Source organism: Ctenopharyngodon idella, chromosome 5 (assembly GCF_019924925.1).
Source record: "Ctenopharyngodon idella isolate HZGC_01 chromosome 5, HZGC01, whole genome shotgun sequence".
Taxonomy (NCBI): Eukaryota; Metazoa; Chordata; class Actinopteri; order Cypriniformes; family Xenocyprididae; genus Ctenopharyngodon; species Ctenopharyngodon idella.
The window spans coordinates 32,074,573-32,094,542 of NC_067224.1; the positions used below are offsets into that span (position 1 = coordinate 32,074,573).

Sequence of the window (19,970 nt, forward strand, 5' to 3'; positions counted from 1 at the left end):
CCCTGGCAAACTCTAGGCAGGCTTTTTTGTGCCTGGGCTTTAGGAGAGGCTTCTTTCGTGGACAGCACCCATGCATGCCATTCCTCTGCAGTGCACACCGTATTGTGTCACGGGAAATAGTCACCCCAGTTTGGCTTTCTACTTCTTTAGATAACTGCAGTGAACTTGCATGCCGATTTTCTTCAACCCTTCTCATCAGAAGATGCTCCTGTCGAGGTGTTCACTTCCATGGACGACCTGGATGTCTCTGTGAGATGGTTGCAGTTCCATCTTTTTTAAAATTTTTGTACCACTTTTGCTACAGTATTCTGACTGATAAGTAGAGCTTTGCTGATCTTCTTGTAGCCTTCACCTTTCCAGTGTAAAGAAATTATTTTCTTTCTCAGGTCTTGTGACATTTCTCTTCCATGTGGTGCCGTTGCCGACAGCATGAAATGGGAAGGGGTTTTAACACTCTTTTATAGTCAACTGTCTGCTGGACACCTGTGTAATGAATTATTAAACTCACCTGTGGTTGAATTCTAGTTAAATTGGACATTTGTAGTCTAAAATTTAGCTTTGCTCGAGAGACTTTCAGTGGGGTGTACTCATTTTTGCATCACCCTAATTTGAGTAAAACTGAAAATTTTGTTCTCTAAGTTATATTATTAACCTTACTTTCATGTTATAAGTTAAACAGATGTTATATTAAACTTAGTCTTGTCAACATTTTGGAAATTTTGCTTTTGTGTTCATTGAAATATTGTTTAAAATGTTACTTTTCAAAGGGGGTGTACTCATTTACGCTGAGCACTGTAACTCTGATTGTGTTCATCAGAAAGAAGAAAGTCATATACACCTAGGATGGCTTGAGGGTGAGTAAAGCTTGGGGTAATTTTCATTTTAAAGTGAACTAATTCTTTAAAACTACAGAGATGTTCATAAGAAAGCCTTTATCAAAAATACTGTGATAAACATGTCATATTCTGTCATAAAATAATAATAATAATAATAATAATGTGCAAAAATAAAAACAGCTTGTCACTGTGACAGTACTCATGCCCCCAGTTTCACAGACAAGGCTTAAGCTAGTCCCAGGCTAAAATGCATGTTTGAGCTGTTTTAACTGAAAGCAACTTGTACTGACATATCTTAAAATATGTCAGTACCATTGTTTTGTCTCAAGATGCACACCAGTAATGTTTTTTTCAAGTGTATGTTTATAAAAGTTACTTAAATATCCTAATTGAACTAAGGCATAATCATGGCTTAGGCTAAGCCCTGTGAAACTGGGCCTTAAAGTGACAGCTGTGTTCCTTATCTACACCTAAAAAGTGCATATTTGTACATTAGTGGTATGTAGCCTACTCTTAAAGTACTACTATGAACCTTTTAGAGGTATATAAGGTATGAAGTTGTCCATTTAAAGTCAGCATGAAAGAGAAAAGTAGTCTTTTCTCCCCTATTGTGATGTATATCCGAGCGAAACGAAAAGAAAAATGTAGGGTGCGACTTATTTTTGTTCATTGAGAATTGATTAGATTGTTGAATCATTGTGGTTTGCTATTGCTGCGATCTGACAGGTTGTCCTGGCCTTGTGCCAGTAAACACATCAGAGATGAGGGCTGCATCCGAAAACCTACGAAGCTGACTTGTTGCCTCGCTGCCCTGTCAGGCAATGACTTGTAGGCGGCGTTTGTGCGTGAAGGCACCTCACGAAACTGATTTCAGACAGACTTCTGAGGTAGTGTAACAGTTTAATGATCTACAGCAAAATAGCACGAGCTTTGGTGAGAACTAAACAAATATTCAATTACTACAGTAGTAATTTCTCGCTAGAAATGACATCAAAAGTGGAAAATGTTGGTCAAAAACGTACATTTACACACAAACTGACCAGCAAACGCAACTTTTAGACGCCATCCATGGAAAGCACAGGATTATGGGATATCAAAGGCAGCAAAGGATTCATCTATGCTGCCTTCAAAAATCGATCAGATGAAGATATCTCAGGAAACAGAAAGTGAAGCTAACATTGGATTTGGACGTGCTTTGATGCCTTCCTACCTTTCAGACGCAGCCGATATGTCATTGCAAGAGGAAGTTACTTTGATTAAAGATTACAAGTGCACGTGAATAAAAAATAATAACAATAATGATGTACACAGATCAATTATTTACAATTAAAAAAAAAAAAATTATAAAAAAAGAATCGTTAATTTTGATTTCATGGTGAATTTAAAGGTACACTGTAGGTGTGTCCCAGTTCACGTACTTATGCACTATTCTATAATGTTTTTAAGTATAAGTAGTGCAAGTAGTGTGTTCACACTGAAAACTACAAAAAGAAAAAGTGCACTTTAAATACCTGGATGATGCACTAAATTAACGGAAAAAACGAAGTGTGGAATGTTGGACACTTAATGCACTCAGCTGTCGCAGCTTTAAAGGATTAGCTCACTTTGAAATGAAAATTAGCCCAACCTTTACTCACCCTCAAGCCATCCGTGTATATGACTTTCTTCTTTATCCGAGCTTTATAATGGCAGTGATAGGGTTCAATGAGTATGAGCTGAACAAAGTGCTTCCATCCACATCCATCCATCATAAACGTGTAATAACAGAATTTTCATTTTTTGGGTGAAGTAACCCTTTAAAGGTGAGTTTTTTGTTTATTTTAACATCCTGGCTGTATGTGCGTTGTGAGTATTTGCAGCGCATTTCTGTATTTGTTTGCGTTGCCAGTATTTGCAGTGTGTTTCTGTATTTGGTTGTGTTGTGCAACACGTGTTGTGAATGTGTTTTCTTCAGTTGCAGCACGCTGAGCTCTTGGAACGAACTCCGGGTAAAAAAAAAAAAAGAAGAAAAAAAAAAAAAAGATTTTCAGGGGATAACCCATAATGAAACCATAATTATTTTCATCAATAGAACAGTTTGAGCAGCTTTCTTGTGCAATATTGTTTCAAGGTTATAGTTACAGAATATGCATTGTGAAGAGATGTCCAACTTAAATTTAGAAAGAAAAGTTACAGCTAGTAGGCTAATTATAATTTTATAATGAAGTTCTTTCAACTTGTTAGGATAGCTTAATAGAAAGAAAATGATAATTTAATTTCAACTTAAAAATGCTTTGGGATGACAGCTGATCTTCCTAATAAGGATTCGTCTAATCCAAAAATAGTTACATTTAACATTAGAAGCTCCAATCCTCCAATGGATGATTTGGGCATTTCACAATTTGATACTCAGTAACTACAATATGACCTAACCAAACAGTTTAGGTGAAATACAGTTAATAACCCACCAACTCTAGGTGAGGTATCCACTCCAAAAATTGAGATGCATTCAGTATAAGAATAAAAGTTACCAACCTTTTTGAACAAATTTAAAACAAAAACTGCACTTTTGTCAAACCAATTCTTAATAAAGCGGTCAATTTGCATTATATTTACATATTTAATGATGTAATTTGATGCACATTATGACGTCATTGATGTGTATAATAATTATTCATTTAGGTCTATTATTTTATAAAAAAGACTTCATGAAAATTTTGCTTGTATGTGGTTTTGCTTTGCGTGGCCCATGTGGGCTGAACAGTTTGATTCAACAACACTACCACCTATAGGTCAGTGTAAAACATAACTGTCCTTTAATGTTGACAGCTTTTCTGGAGATCAAAAACACAAGGAACTGTGATAATACCAGCAATTTCTTTCCACAGCAAAATAAGGTAGTACAACCACTTATTTAAATTACTACAGGTTATCCTAAATTGGGATTAAGAACTCAGTCTCTGCAGACCGTCTTGAAAACCCATTGAGCTGCAGCTGCCTACCTAGATAGCACTACTAAGTATCATATTAGTGGCAGGTGTATCTTTGTTTCAGTGGAAAAGCAAACAGTTCAATATTGGGAAACCACAAAACAAATATGCTAGTTCATAAGATATATGTCAATATATGATCTAAAGCATGTCTGTAGTCTGCTTACACTCGTTAAAACACAAACTGCATGGTCAAATTTCATAAATATTTATTTCATATCAATGAACAATATTAACTACAGCAGTGGGCTACAGCACTTTTTCAAATAAATGCTATAATAATAATATTTTTGAGGCCACATTTGAAACACAAACATTTACAAGTAGTACTTGGCATTAAAAACAATGGCAATACAATATTTTAAGACACTTGGTGTTTTTTTATTCATTTTTGTATAATTTCCGATATCACAGAGTTTCTGCAACAGTCTAAACAGTTAATATTGATATAGATTCAAAACCACTGCAAAAACAGTTAGGAGAGTGAACAGAGGGAGACAACAGACAATATGCCAAAAAGAAAAAGAACAAAAATATATTCCTTAAGTCTCTGGCTCACCCATTCCCCTCGAAGAACAACTAATATAGCAAATAAATAATATGTAAAACTTTTCATTTACAAAAATATTCCAAAGTTTTCCCTTTTTAGTCCAGACTGCTACTAGTGTTGAGTGGTTCACATTCAGATGAAGAAAGGTTGAGAGTGGTGGAGGGGGTGAGGGGCATGCATTCAGCTAAGCAATTTAATACTTTAATACTTACTCCTCTTCTTATGCTGTTCCTGAGGCTCTTGTGTTCTGGTGTCACTTTGATGACATTCTGAGTTTGAACTGTAAACAGCAGAATCAATATTCTTGTTCTCTTATTAGACAGCACAAAATAATGTTTCAGATTTTTGTATTGTTTTCTCGTTTTGTTGACCCTGGCTTGAATTCCTAGAGGTTTTTTTTTTTTTTCAATTTTTACCAAATCTATGAGAAATATAAAGATAATACATCCTAATTCTAAAACATTAATACATCAAATCCCTTTTATTTTGTAGTAGGATTGAAGGGAGGCATGCAGGTGATCCAGAGCCCTTTTGACTGTGTACCTGTAAATGCGGATGTTCATGGATCGAAGCTTATATTGTTAGCATAATAAACCGCTGTAAATTTACCAGCTGTAGTCACCAAATTGTGTTCTTTAATGATTTTTTGTTTGTTTCTGCCTCATGACATATGCAATTCATGGTCAGTCTGATAGAGGGCGCTAGTGGTTGACGGGTGCAGTAGAAAATGGCACTTGTGGGAGACTCCTGCCGTTTCTGCCAAGGGTTTGCATGTCAGGGTTTAAAAGCATGGTAAGGGTGAAGGCAGGTCAGATCATAACATTGATATACAGAAGAAGTGAGTTTTATTTCTCCATAATACAACAGAACTAGAAAGGTATATATACTATATATACTATATATATATATATATATATATATATATGTATGTTTACATTTGTATGTTCATGTGCATCTGGTCCGAGATGCATATAGAGTTTTTTACAACTTTGAAATAATCACACAATGTACAAATCACAAACATAGAAAACATTTAAAAACACAAAATAAGGAGTTAAAAAATATGTGTCATTGTTTTTAGGAGCGTCAATCTTACATTCAGGTCTTAGAGTGAAAAGTGATATTATTTTGTCTTGACCTTAGATTTTGGCTCAAACCTTTCATGCCAAAATTATTTAAATATTCTATTTCTGTTCATATGGCTTCAGGTTTGCTACAAAGCTACAAATTTGTCCCAAAGCTGATGGAGAATATGTCTCGTCAATCATAGACACTAAATCAAACACTGACTAACTCAGATTCTTGGGTGTTTTCAACATTTTTGGTCAGTTTTTCTTTCAGTGATATTCTGAAATGATCGCCGATAATCAGATTTTCTAGTTTTATTCCTATCTTTCTTATAGAGTAAACACAGGATCATTCACACACACACACACACACACACACACACACACACACACACACACACACACACACACATGCACACATCCACTAGGAGTGAATTTTGACATCACCTTACTGTAAACTCCTTCAAGTTTAAAGCTCTGGGGATTCATTTGCACATAGAAATGAGTGGGCAGACTGAGGAAAACACAAAATTCAATGTAACATGATAAAAAGAATGATATAAAGTAAAAGGTAAGAGGATGTGTAAGGTGAGAGGTGCATTTTAGATCCACAGACTGTGATTGTCATCACTTAAGGTCCAAAATATCCTCCTCGAAAGATGTGGATAAGGTAAAAGGGCTGGCCGTGGGTGGGCTATCATCTCGTGGCTCCACCTCAGAGCCAGATGAGCAAAGCCTCTGGATGTCAGTTTCTCCCTCTACAGACTCCATTCCCACTCTGGTTGAAGATATCTCATAGTTAGTACACATCACTGGTATACTTGCATCTAACATGCAGAAAAAAAAGCTGCATATAGCTAAAAATGATAGCCTATGCAATATCTACTACTGTTCAAAAGGTTAGGATTAGTAAAAAAAAATGTTTGTGTGTGAAACAAATTAATACTTTGATGCATTAAATTGATCAAAAGTGACCGTAAATATATTTATAATATTACAAAAGATTTCTATTTCAATTATTTATTTTTTTTAACTTTCTAATTATCAAAGAATCCTGGAAAAAATGCATCACAGTTTTCACAAAAATATAAAGGCAGCACAACTTTTTAAGAAATAATAAAAAAATGTTTCTTGAGAAATCAGCATGTTTTCTGAAGGATCATGTGACACTGAAGACTGGAGTAATGGCTGCTGAAAAATTCAGCTTTGCCATCACAAGAATAAATTACATTTAAAATATATTACAATAGAAAAGAGATATTTTAAAATGTAATAATATTACTGTTTTTACTATAGTTTAAATAAAATAACTGCAGGCTTCTTAACTAACTGCATGATCTGTCTCAGAACTGTACATTTTTTGCCATATGAACATTACTTTGACACTGTCACCTCTGATTAACAGATAACTTGTAACATTTTCTGCAAAGGTGCTTTGAAACGATATGTATTATGAAAAGCGCTATTCGAATAAATGTGAATTGAAATTGAAATTTAAACATTAAAAAATCTTACTGACCCCAAACTTTGTGTTAGTAAATTATGGAAGCTTGTTTCCACCACTAAATAATAAAATAAAAAAGGTAATTGCGACTTTATCTCAAATTCTGACTTCTTTTCTCAGAATTGCGAGAAATAAAGTCAGAATTGCGAGATATAAACTCACAATTCTGACTTTTTTTCTTGCAATTGCAAGTTTATATCTCAATTTCGAGTTTTATATCTCAATACTTTTTTTCTCAGAATTGCGAGATATATCTCACAATTTTTACTTTATAACTCACAATTCTGAGATACAAACTCACAATTCTAAGAAAAAAACTCAAAAACTATAATCCCAATTGCGACTATAAAAAAAAAAAAAAAAAAAAAGGTAATTGCAACTTTTTATCTCGCAATTCTGACTTTTTTTTTCGCCCAGCCCTACCACCCACCGAACATACACATACACTTACTGTTCAGCGGTGCTAATCTCTGCTGTTCTCCTCTGCTCTTCCTCCTTGTTCTTCTTGCTCATTCTTCTCTGTTTCACTGAGTTACCGTCTGCTTTACTGCTGGGTTCCTCAGTTAAACCTACAACAGGTACAGAGATTATAGACAAACTCAGACACAAGAATTCATATGCTACTGTGTTTTAAGCAGAATTTTTAAGATGCACCTGCAAGAGGTGCAGTAGCGCTTCCTATAGTCCACTTAGCCATTCTTGTGTGTGTGTGTGTGTGTGGGGTGTGAAGTGTGGCAGTCTACTAGATCTAGCAGCTTATCTAATGTGTGATCAGGATGTCTCACTCCAACACTTCATAATGAAAAATGTCTGTCTCATCTCAATTTGACTGCAGAACAAGCATTACAACAGATCAATTATAAGTATCATTGCGGTTTTTTATCACACGCAATTAAAATGTTAATAATAAATGGTACTGAGCTGCACCACTTGGAGCTTTATTGTCCAACCCTAAAAAGACGTTCAAAGCAGCACTTATCCTGTGGCAGATTTCATTCGGTACATTTCATGCCAGCCTCCCACTGCGCCACACATACATAATGATAGCTTTCAGTTCAAGAGCTCACAAATAGAGAGACACTCACCCAGCAGTTCTTTCCGTGTGCGGCTGGCGATCTCTTTGATCTCCATGCGAGACAGCGAGAGGGAGGTTGTGCTTGCGATCATGGGAGCGGGGCCGATCACACTTGGGGCAGGTGCCGTTAGCACTTTATTGACCAATGGAGACTTGAGGGGCCTCTCTATGCTCCGTCCAACTAGGTTACTCAATGGGATCTTATAGATGTGTTTTGAGGGAGCTTCACCTTGAAGAAAGAAAGGAATGGTTGGAAAGGGGCAGAAAAGAAGAGAGAGAAGGCTAAAGAATGAGACATTAGAATAAATGGTGTTACTGCAACAGCGTTAGTGGTCGGGCTAGGAGCAGAGCAGCTGTTAGGCACATTAATATCTACTCAGCACAAAACATAACGTGCACACATTGCCTTGTGTTTAAAGACACACATATATATAAATACAGTCAGAGTCACTGCTGGATCCACACTACTGTAATTAGCATAATTAGCTCAAATGAAAACAACTGTTTCATCTACCCATAGGTAAGCCTATTTTAAATATGCATTTCTGGGATAACTAAAAACACAGTTTAATACAACTCAGACACAGCAGTCTATTAGTAAACACACACTACACTCTAAAAAATGCTGGGTTAAAAACAACCCAAGTTGGGCTGAAAATGGACAAACCCAGCCATTGGGTTGTTTTAACCCAGCGGGTGGGTTAAATGCTTGTCCAACGTGCTCGGTAGTTTTATTTAACCCAACTATTGTTTAAAAATTACTATATTGCTGGCTTAAAATGAACCAAACAATCATACACATAATTACTAGAGGCAACAGTAATAATCAAAAGGTGAACATTTATTACATATAAACATTAACATTAAACATACATTAAACATATTATTTAAATTTAATTTCCAACATACTTGGGGTTCATTTTAAGCAAGTCATACAGTAATTTTTAAGCAATAGCTGATTTAAATAAAACTACCCAGCAGGTTGGGCAAACATTTAACCCATCCGCTGGGTTTGTCCATTTTCAACCCAACTTGGGTTGTTTTTAACCCAGCATTTTTTAGAGTGTACCGTTGAAATGTTTGGGGTCAGTAAGATCATTTTTAGCTGAATTTTTAAGCTGAATTTTCAGCATCATTACTCCAGTCTTCAGTGTCACATGATCCTTCAGAAATAATTCTTATATGATGATTTGGTGCTCAAGAAACATTACTTTTTATTATGTTGAAAACAGCTGCTTAATATTTTTTTGTGAAAAACCGCTTTTCAGGATTCTTTGATGAATAAGAAGTTCAAAAGAATGTTTTAAAATATAGAAATCTTATTTGAAATAAGATTTGAAATAGAAGATTATAAATGTCTTTACTCACTTTTGATCAATTTAATGCATCCTTGCTGAAAAAAAGTATTAATTTCATAAAAAAAAAATCTTACTGACTCTAAACTTTTGAATACACATACACACACAAGACCCATATGTACTGCAACATTGCTGCGGAACTATTTCATGTCTATTTTTGCATTGTACTGTTGTGTAGTCCTGCTTTTTGTGAAATGTCACACATTGCTATAAATTGAACATCAGCTATGTTCCGATTGGCTTTGACTGTCACGCTGCGTTTACAGACAAATTACTTGTATCAGGAACCTTATCACGTCACGTCTGGTTAGGACAAAGTGTTATTTAGAGTATTTTTCCTCTCTCCAAAGTGGGTTTCAGACTCATGACTTAGACGTGAGTCAGACTGGAGTCTGTTTTTAGTCGTCATTGCAATTACTTGTGACTCAATTCAGACTTGATCTGATGACTCCGGGTGAGTTATTTATTCACTGACTGACATTGTTGCTTTTTGGGTACATTGAGCCTAATCTTATGTGTTTAAATTTGTCTACTGTCTCAAACATTCTGAGCCAGATGCAGTAAAACAGTAAGTTTAACCCGATATACAAAATAAAGCCTAATGATTCAGAACAGGAATACGATTTTTGGGAAATATCATTGTCAGCTATCAGAAAAGTCTGATTGGTTACATTATTGATTTTTGTTTTAACGCTGTCGATTAGCACGGAAACAAACAAAAGCTTGTTTACAATTATGCTTTTACAGTAGATATCTATAGGGTAAATGTACAGCACCACAAATGTACAACACTTGATTCTCATCTTTTTTTATCCACTAGACTTGAGACTCAAGTTTAAGACTTGACACTTGTCTTGACTCAGTCTTGTAAAACAATGACTTGACATCAAGAGTGGTCCTGTTCATCAGAAATTAGGGCAACCACATGGGAAAGGCAGGTGTTTAAAAGGGAAGCCACTTGAACAGTTCCATGTAAAAATCACTTGGTTTTGGGAAACTTTTGGTAGAGCGAGAGCAGGAAATGATGGAATGGCACTAACTGCTAGGCCACTGCAACAAAATGGGGTTAATATATCAATATGAAGTGTTACCTTCACCGGTGTCTCAATGAAAAAAGAATAAACAAACAACAACAAAAATATCTATGCTGCCAGAAGATGCTTTATAATAAAGAAACAACACAATAAATATCTAAAACACTTGCTACATTTATCTGGGTGATTCTTCAATAAGAAAAATAAGAAATAATGTACATGCTATGTTATTGTTTATGCATATGACAGACACTGGAAATACTATTCAATTACTATTCAATAGTATTCAATTTTAAAATTAAACCTTTTTTTAAACTATGCTTTGGATATTTGTCACAGACATGGTGATTTGGAGAAAATAATAATTCACACATATATTTAGTAGCAACAAATAAGAATCTTGAAAACTGAGGTCATGTTAGATAAAAGAACAAGGATCTGGTTAGAGACATGACAGTGTCTGACATCAGATACAGATTTCCAGGCGAGGAAGGATGCTTCCCCTTTAAGTTAATTAAGAATAATTAGAGAGTCATAATCAAACACAGGACTATTTCATTATAAATCCATGCGTATGTCTGGAATACACTGAAAGTATTCCACAGACATCTTTGCTCCATGGGACAGCACGATACATAATATGTATGTATACATATACACATAGTGTATATGTATATATATATATATATATATATATATATATATATATAAACATATGCTTCCATGAGCATGAAATCAGCATATTAGAATGATTTAATAAGTTCCACTTTAAAATATATAAATAGAAAACATTTATTTCAAATTGTACTAATATTGGACAATATTACTGTTTTTACTGTATTTTTGTTCAAGTAAATGCAGCCTTGCTGAGCAAAAGACTTTCAGAAACATTTAAAGCATCTTACTGACCACAACTATAATATTATATCAATTTTGTTGAATGCAAATTGATAGAAAACAAAAACATACAACAAGAAATGGTAACACTTTATTAAATTCACTAAAATTAGCTAATGCATTAGCTACAATGAACTAACAATGAAGAGTAACTTTTAATAGCATTTATTAATCCAGATTAATGTTAATTTATAAATATAGTATTGTTAATTGATAATTCATATTTGTTCATAATACATCAATATTAATTTATACAGCATGAAATGTAGAAACTAACAGATTAATAAATGCTGTAAAGTAATTTTCATTTTTACTTTATGATACCAAATGCATTAAAGGGTTAGTTCACTCAAAAATGAAAATCCTGTCATTAATTACTCACCCTCATGTCGTTCTACACCCGTAAGACCTTCATTAATCTTCGGAACACAAATTAAGATATTTCTGATGAAATCTGATGGCTCAGTGAGGCCTCTATTGCCAGCAATATCACCAAACTTCTGAAGATCCAGAAAGGTATAAAACATATTTAGTACAGTTCATGTTAGTACAGTGGTTCTACCTTAATATTATAAACTACGAGAATACTTTTTAAATTTTTTGTTTCGAATCAGTAATTCGGATAGCATATCAAACCGCCAAACTGCTGACTTTGGTTCCGAACAACTGATTTGAAGCAAAAGATTCGTAAAGCTTCGAAGCAGTATTTTAAAATCGGCCATCACTAGATATTGTTGAAAAGTCATTATTTTGTTTGAAAGACCACTGGTTGAACCACTGTACTCACATGAACTGTTTTAAATATGTTTTGAGCACCTTTCTGGATCTTGAGAGGTTCGGTGACAGTGCTGGCAATGGAGGCCTCACTGAGCCATTGGATTTCATCAAAAATATCTTAATTTGTGTTCCGAAGATGAACGAAGGTCTTACGGATGTAGAACGACATGAGGGTGAGTAATTAATGACATTATTTTCATTTTTGGGTGAACTAACCCATTAACTAATGTTAACAAATTGAACCTTAATGTAAAGTGTTACCAAAATGTGTAGGCTGCAACACAATGTTGTTGTATCAATGTGAACCTTATGCTGAAATAAGTAATGCTATGCTATCAGTCTATTTCCCATGGTGCAAAAATGGCAGCCACAGACAATTGGCTGGATGTTTAAAAACACCAGGATGTGGATTTTGTCACAGCCCCTTGACGGCCCTCTTCATGCTGCGTGTGTAGACAGAAGCTCTAAGCTCTGGAGGGCCGTCCAGACTGTGTGTGCGCATGAAGAGAAGAGGGGCTCTGACAAAAGTATCCATGGTGACACAGCGATCTGTAACTCATGCTGCAGCAAATGTGTCCCATTTCCCTAAAGTCTCTGTCTGTCTCTATGTATCTGTCTATTGATTTCCTCTGTCATCTCTCCATCTCATTCACTTCAGTTTTTCTCCACTGTTCTGTTTTCCCCCCAAAGACTCCTCATGCCACCATTTCTCTATCTGTCTTTGTTATTCTTTCTGTGAGACTGCAAGAAGGAAGGGACACATTTTCACTCAACACCGTCTGCATGCGTCTGTTAATTGAATAATAGACATGGTGAGTCTCCATGGTAACGTGCATTAGTGAGGCAGCATGGGAAATGTAGGCAACGGAAGTGCCTGCAGTACCTTCAGAGTCTTTAGACATGTAGAGGGATAGCTTGGTGCCGTAGGGGATCCGAATACAATCTGGACCAGGGATGGAAAAGAGCAATATATCAACCCAACCCACACACAGAGGATAAAAGACAAAAACACCGTAAGACAATACACAAAGACAGTTAGACGACTCGCATGTACGTAACTCGTTACCCTATAACAGCAGAAAAAGCAACATATCATATACAATGGCAATGGGTGAATTTGCCCAGTATCACACTCTCTCAAATCCTAAACACAAATACCTAAGTTCAGTAGCATGGGAATTCAGTTTAAAGTGTTAGTTCACCCCCCAAAAAAGTTAGTTCACCCTTATGTTGTTCCAAACCTGCACAAGTTTCTTTCTTCTGTTGAACTACAAAGGAGATATTTTGAAGAATGTAACCAGACAGGTGACAGTAGCCATTGACTTCCATAGTATTTTTTTTTCCCCCTACTATGGAAGTCAATGGCTACCGTCAACTGTCTGGTTACCAACATTCTTTAAAATATCTTCTTTGTTGCTCAACAGAAGAAACTCATACAGGTTGGGAACAACATAAGGGTGAGTAAATAATGACAGAATTTTTTATTTTTGGGTGAACTAACCCTATAAGAAACGTAAGGTAAATTGTGTACGTGTTTCTTCAAGAGCAGAAGCGTACCATCGCCAAGCGGTGAAGGGAAGACAGGCATCTCATAGCCGGTGGGAGTCTGAGGAGAACTCTGGGAACTAGTGTCTCTGGAGCTACAGTTAGAGGCAGAGTTTATAGGTGCTGATGAGATGAAATAGATATCAGACTGCCAAAAAAAGAGAGGAAGAAATAACAAGATTGTGAATTGTGAACAGTGAGAAATGTGAGTGACAGGAATGCATTATATAAAAGAATTGACACTGTCATCAATATATTTTCTGTTAAGAATTTTTCATTGCATTCTTTTTTTATATATATATTAGAGTGTACACTACTGTTCAAAAGTTTGGGCTCAGTAAGGTTTATTAATTAAAATGATAGTAAATGATGGTAAAATTTTTACACTGTTACAAAAGATGTTATTTTAAATAAATGCTGTTCTTTTGAACTCTCTATCAAAGAATTCTGAAAATATCACAGTTTCCACAAGAATATCAAGCAGCACAACTGTTCTCAACATTGATAATATATTTGCCATCACATGAATGAATTATATTTTAAAATATATGAAAATAGAAAACAGTTATTTTAAATATTAATATTATATAATATTAATATTAATACAAATATTTCATTGTATTTGTGATCAAATAAATGCAGCCTTGGTGAGCATGGTCATTTTTCAAAAACATTACAAAAATCTTACAGACCCAAAATGTTTAAACAGTAATGTATAATGTATAGTAGTGTAGAGTTATACACTGTAGTAAAAAGACAAGCGTCATATATCAAATAAATACATAAATCACATACAGTGGGGTCCAAATTGTTCAGCATCACATTTTTTTCACTGCTAATTATTTTTTCAGTACATCTTAAGTATTGTTTTTATTAATTTTATTTGCAGGTCTACATTAGATTTTAAATCCCAGATGTTAAATATGATCTAAGACTAAACAAATAAATAAAATATACTTTTAGACCCCACTGTATATACAACCCGAATTCCAGAAATGTTGGGACATTTTTTAAATTTGAATAAAATGAAAACTAAGAGACTTTCAAATCACATGAGCCAATATTGTATTCACAATAGAACATAGATAACATAACAAATGTTTACACTGCACAATTTTACAATTTTATGCACAAAATGAGATCATTTCAAATTTGATGCCCGCTACAGGTCTCAAAATAGTTTGGGCGGGGGCATGTTTACCATGGTGTAGCATCTCCTCTTCTTTTCAAAACAGTTTGAAGGCGTCTGGGCATCGAGGTTATGAGTTTCTGGAGTTTTGGTGTGGGAATTTGGTCCCATTCTTGTCTGATATAGGTTTCCAGCTGCTGAAGAGTTCATGGTCGTCTTTGATGTATTTTTCTCTGTAGGTAAAAGATCTGGACTGCAGGCAGGCCAATTCAGCACCCGGACTCTTCTACGATGAAGCCATGCTGTTTTAACAGCTGCAGTATGTGGTTTTGCTTTGTCCTGCTGAAATACACAAGGCCTTCCCTGAAATAGACGTCGTCTGGAGGGGAGCATATGTTGCTCTAAAACCATTATATACCTTTCAGCATTCATAGTGCCTTCCAAAACATGCAAGCTGCCCATACTGTATGCACTTATGCACCCCAATACCATCAGAGATGCTGGCTTTTGAACTGAACGCTGATAACACGCTGGAAGATCTCCCTCCTCTTTAGCCCGGAGGACACGGCGTCCATGCGTCCGTTTTCCATTTTAAATGAGCCTTGGCCCACAGGACACGACAGCGCTTCCGGACCATGTTCATATATGGCTTCCCTTTTGCATGATAGAGCTTCAGTTGGCATCTGCAGATGGCACGGCGGATTGTGTTTACCGGCAATGGTTTCTGGAAGTATTCCTTGGCCCACTTAGTAATGTCATTGACACAATCATGCCGATGAGTGATGCAGTGTCGTCTGAGGGTCCAATAAAGGTCTTCGGCCTTGTCCCTTACGCACAGAGATTTCTCCAGTTTCTTTGAATCTTTTGATGATGTTATGCACTGTAGATGATGAGATTTGCAAAGCCTTTGCAATTTGACATTGAGGAACATTGTTTTTAAAGTATTCCACAATCTTTTTACGCACTCTTTCACAGCTCTGCCCATCTTTACTTCTGAGAGACTCTGCCTCTCCAAGACATCCCATTTATAGCTAATCATGTTACAGACCTGATATCAATTAACTTAATTAGTTGCGAGATGTTCTCCCAGCTGAATCTTTTCAAAATTTCTTGCTTTTTCAGCCATTTGTTGCCCCCGTGCCAACTTTTGAGACCTGTAGCAGGCATCAAATTTGAAATGAGCTCATTTAGTGGATAAAAGCGTAAAATTTCTCAGTTGAAACATTTGTTATGTTATCTATGTTCTATTGTGAATAAAATGTTGGCTCATGTGATTTGAAAGTCTTTTAGTATTCATTTTATTCAACTTTAAAAAACGTCCCAACATTTCTGGAATTCGGGTTGTACTGTATACCTGTTGATATATATACAGCTGTATAATGTATTTAAAATGAAAACCTTATGGCTTGAACACTTACTCTGGACGCAGTCAGTTGCAATTCTGGAACGACAGCTGTATATACTAGGTTGCCATTAACAACTAGCCGGATCTCTATGGAGTCAGTGGTGAATGCGAGGATATATGGGAACGCACACACTGTGACACAGGAAGTGAAATAATAGGGAGATATCTCAATTATTTCCACTAAAGCAAATGCAAAATGAGTGTTGAAATGAAGATAAAGTAGTAATAATAAAGAATGCAGGTCCTAAAGGTACTGACCAATAGCGTTGGGCATTTGGTTCCAGCTGAAATGGAAGTCTGAAGAGTTGGGCTGAATCATAGGTGTGGCTCCATTAAACGGACACACCTTCTTATATACGCAAATATCTGTTAGAAGAGAAGTATAGCATTATAGCATCTGACTACACAGATACAGTCACTGACATTTTAATAGACACTAACTGTTATAGCAAAGAAGAAGTCCAGCCTCTCCATCTTCATACACATCTATGGCAGCAACAAAGTTCACCTGGAAAAAAAAGTAAAGTTATACTGTATACTGTTTATATATGAATGTGTAGACTACCAAAGTCCTTATAAGATAAGTCATTTCACTCGGCTGGCCATCTTTGAAATGCCTCTCGGGCATGCAAGTGCAGCTCCTATCTCTTTGAATGGGGAAACATCAAATTCTCCAAAGCTTTGCCAAGCTTTTGATTAGATTTCATATTTGAAATCACCAATGAAATCTGACAACAACTGTGTCATAAATTTTGTTTCTAAACACTCGAATCATGACAAAAAATGGCATTTTTCAGGCTGGATCGAGCTAATGTGCATGCGCAGTCCTAAGTGCATAGGAAGCACGCATCTGACTGTTTCTGTAGGAACAGGAGCTTCTAACGGCAGCTGCAGTGACACGATGACTTTACCAATCGGTGATTGGCTCTTATTTAGAAGGCGGGACTTATTCCGCCATATTTGTCCCTTGCGCCTTCTCCCATTCATAATAATATGAGTACACCGTCTTTCTATAGATAAAGTCTTTGACACTACCGTTCAAAAGTTTGGTGTTGATAAGATTTTTTTAATGTTTTTGAAAGAACTTTCTTAGGCTCAACATTTATTTGTACAATAAAAACAGTAATATTGTGAAATATTATTGCAATTTAAAATAAGTTTTCTATTTTTATATATATATTATGAAATGATATTTATTTCTGTGATGACAAAGCTGAATTTTCTGCAGCCATTACTCCAGTTTTCAGTGTCACATGATCCTTTAGAAATCATTCTAATATGCTGATTTGGTGCTCAAGAAACATTTTATCAATGTTGGAAACAGTTGTGCTGCTTAATATTTTTGTGGAAACCATGATAAAACAATGACTTTTTTCGGGATTCTTTGATGAATAGAAAGATATATTTGTAACGTTATAAATCTTTACTGTCACTTTTGATTAATGCATTCTTGCTGAATAAAACTTTTAATTTCTTCTAAAATCTAAATGAACCCAATCTTTTGAACAGTAAAGTATGTTTCTATTCTCACCCGGTTGGCGTCTACATGGTGTAGTCTGTAGGCATCTCCTGTGCTCTCATTGATCAAGTCAAACTGATGTCTGTAGGCCACACAGATCATGTGGTCATTCTCTCCTGTTGGGCCGTCAACCAGAGCCATGACCACCGGGGAGTCACATAAACAGATCTCCTAAGATAAGTGACAGCAAACATCTGAAATGTTTGAGAGCTTAAAAGTAGCTAAATGTCTGTGAGTGAATCTTTCCTAAAAGCAACAAATGACAGTTAAATCCAGTTAACTTATGATGAAAACAAACTTCCATGCATGACATTTGTGTGTGTGTGTGTGTGTGTGTGTGTGAGATGAATCCGTGCCCTACCCGTATGTATTGGAACTCTTCCACAGGTGAGTCAGTAGTCCCTGTGACTGTAGCGATAGAGCTGAGGCAATCGAGGCGTGACTGTTTCCTGGTGATCAGAAGAAGCTTATTTCTTATCGCCGCAACGATTCTAAGCTCTACCCCATGATGTGTGTTTATGGAATAGAGATGGCAGCCTGGGGAAACACAATTCTGTTACTCTCAAATGTATGCAATGTGTATTCTTGATTTTGACAACCTTGGAAATCATTTTATTAGCTTCAGGCCACAAAAAACAGTGTCCAAGATTTGGTAGTAGTGATGCTATTTGTTGTCACATTTTGTTGCGCACACAGCCATATTGAACACAGTCTCCTAGAATATCTCTCAAGTAGCATTTAGAATAAATTTAAGAAGGAATTATGTATTTATAAGTTTTTCATACCTTTGGTTTTCTCAAGCTTGTTCTCCCGACTGTCATACTTGGTGCGGACAAGCTGCCGCTCCTCTATCCCTCTTTTGAGTGTGCTCAGTCTGTAAACATACAGTCGAGCATCTTTACCTGCAACAGAATTGAAATTGGTCATTAAAGTAATTGAAATTAAACCAAATTTCAAGCACTCTTATACATTCCTGGTACAGTTATTCAAATGAGCGTGACTACTTCAGCTGTTTAGAGAATTCTGCAAATGAAGCTTTCAGGACTGAATATATGATAATAGCCTGGCAACAAATGAGAGACGCGTCTCATCAAACTAAATGACATCTCAGCTAATGCAACATGTTTCGATTTCAAATGCCTGTCATAGTGAATGAAAGTTGCTTAGTGACGGAGTTGATAACGCATTCATTATTTCCCCTCTGCAGAAGCTGTACTTCCCAATAAGAGTGAGAATATGCTGTACACCGTCTTGAACTAATGATCAGTATGGAAGATCGCGGTAGAGACTAAATTACATGGATCTCTACTCTTGGTTCTCTTTATAATGTCTCGACAATACAAACCAAAGGTAATGCCCATATGTGTGTGTGTGTGTGTATGTGTGTTTGAATACTATTTTGTGCTATTCCCAGCTGGATAAAGATGCTCATTATTACAGCAAAGGACCAAGAGTTTCCTTCACGCTTTGCTTTGGTTTCTTTCTTTCTCACGCTTTATCTTTTGGCAGATCATTTCACACACTTTCTTCTACCCACATAAGAACTGTGACATATTAATATGCTTATATAATTACTATCATATAAAAACAAACACATATCTTACCTTTATCTGCTCTTGCAATGAGGAGGTCCTGAGGTTCAAGCACGTGCAATTGTTTGACTGTCAAGGTCTTGTCAAATACCTGCACTGGAGGCAGGGTTGGTGAATCTAGACCAGCACGCAAAGCAAGATTAATTTGTGGTGTGCATGGTAACTCAATCCCCCAATGACATTCACTTGCTTTGATTAACAGACAAATTTGTTAGCTGTCACTGCAAAAATGTACTGGGTACATGTATAAATACTTTGTAATATTTATAAGCATTTATATCCACTGTAGTGTTGTGGGCATGCTATACATACCTGCATTGGAGAACAGTGGATCTGAGGCTAAAAGGGAGGACAGATTTGATCAGATTCAGCAAGTTAGTTTCAAAGAACACGAAATATGCATCACACAAACACTACTGTTCAAAAAGTTGGGGTCAATAAGATTTTTTTTTTTTTTTTTTTTTCAGCGGCTGTCAAAATTAATACTTTTATTGAGTAAGAACACATTAAATCGATCAAAACATTTATAATGCTACAATATATATATATATATTAAATGTTCTATTTATCAAAGTATCCTGAAAAAAACTGTTTTCAACATTAACAATAATAAATGTTTCTTGAGCACCAAATCAGCATATTCCAATGATTTCTGAAGGATCATGTGACACTAAAGACTTGAGCAATGCTGCTGAAAATTCAGCTTTGCTATC

The 19,970-nt window shown here is 35.8% G+C and overlaps 1 protein-coding gene across 7 annotated transcripts in view; it reads right to left on the reverse strand.

The window, feature by feature from the left end:
* Positions 1–3,997: 3,997 nt before the first annotated feature.
* Positions 3,998–19,970, reverse strand: part of garnl3 (GTPase activating Rap/RanGAP domain like 3) — a 65,887-nt gene continuing 49,914 nt past the window's right edge. For 5 of the 7 annotated variants that reach the window (XM_051895242.1, XM_051895241.1, XM_051895245.1 and 2 more), the window contains 13 exons: positions 19,570–19,596; positions 19,270–19,374; positions 18,451–18,567; positions 18,027–18,202; positions 17,678–17,836; positions 16,588–16,654; positions 16,405–16,512; positions 16,160–16,278; positions 13,625–13,760; positions 12,951–13,010; positions 8,012–8,230; positions 7,378–7,495; positions 3,998–6,200 (listed from right to left, as the gene is read on the reverse strand). In XM_051895242.1, the coding sequence (XP_051751202.1) occupies positions 6,050–6,200; positions 7,378–7,495; positions 8,012–8,230; positions 12,951–13,010; positions 13,625–13,760; positions 16,160–16,278; positions 16,405–16,512; positions 16,588–16,654; positions 17,678–17,836; positions 18,027–18,202; positions 18,451–18,567; positions 19,270–19,374; positions 19,570–19,596 (1,562 nt within the window). In that variant the 3' untranslated portion in view covers positions 3,998–6,049. The remainder of the gene's footprint in view (positions 6,201–7,377; positions 7,496–8,011; positions 8,231–12,950; positions 13,011–13,624; positions 13,761–16,159; positions 16,279–16,404; positions 16,513–16,587; positions 16,655–17,677; positions 17,837–18,026; positions 18,203–18,450; positions 18,568–19,269; positions 19,375–19,569; positions 19,597–19,970) is intronic. The other 2 variants (XM_051895247.1, XM_051895244.1) reach the window with 1 other exon arrangement.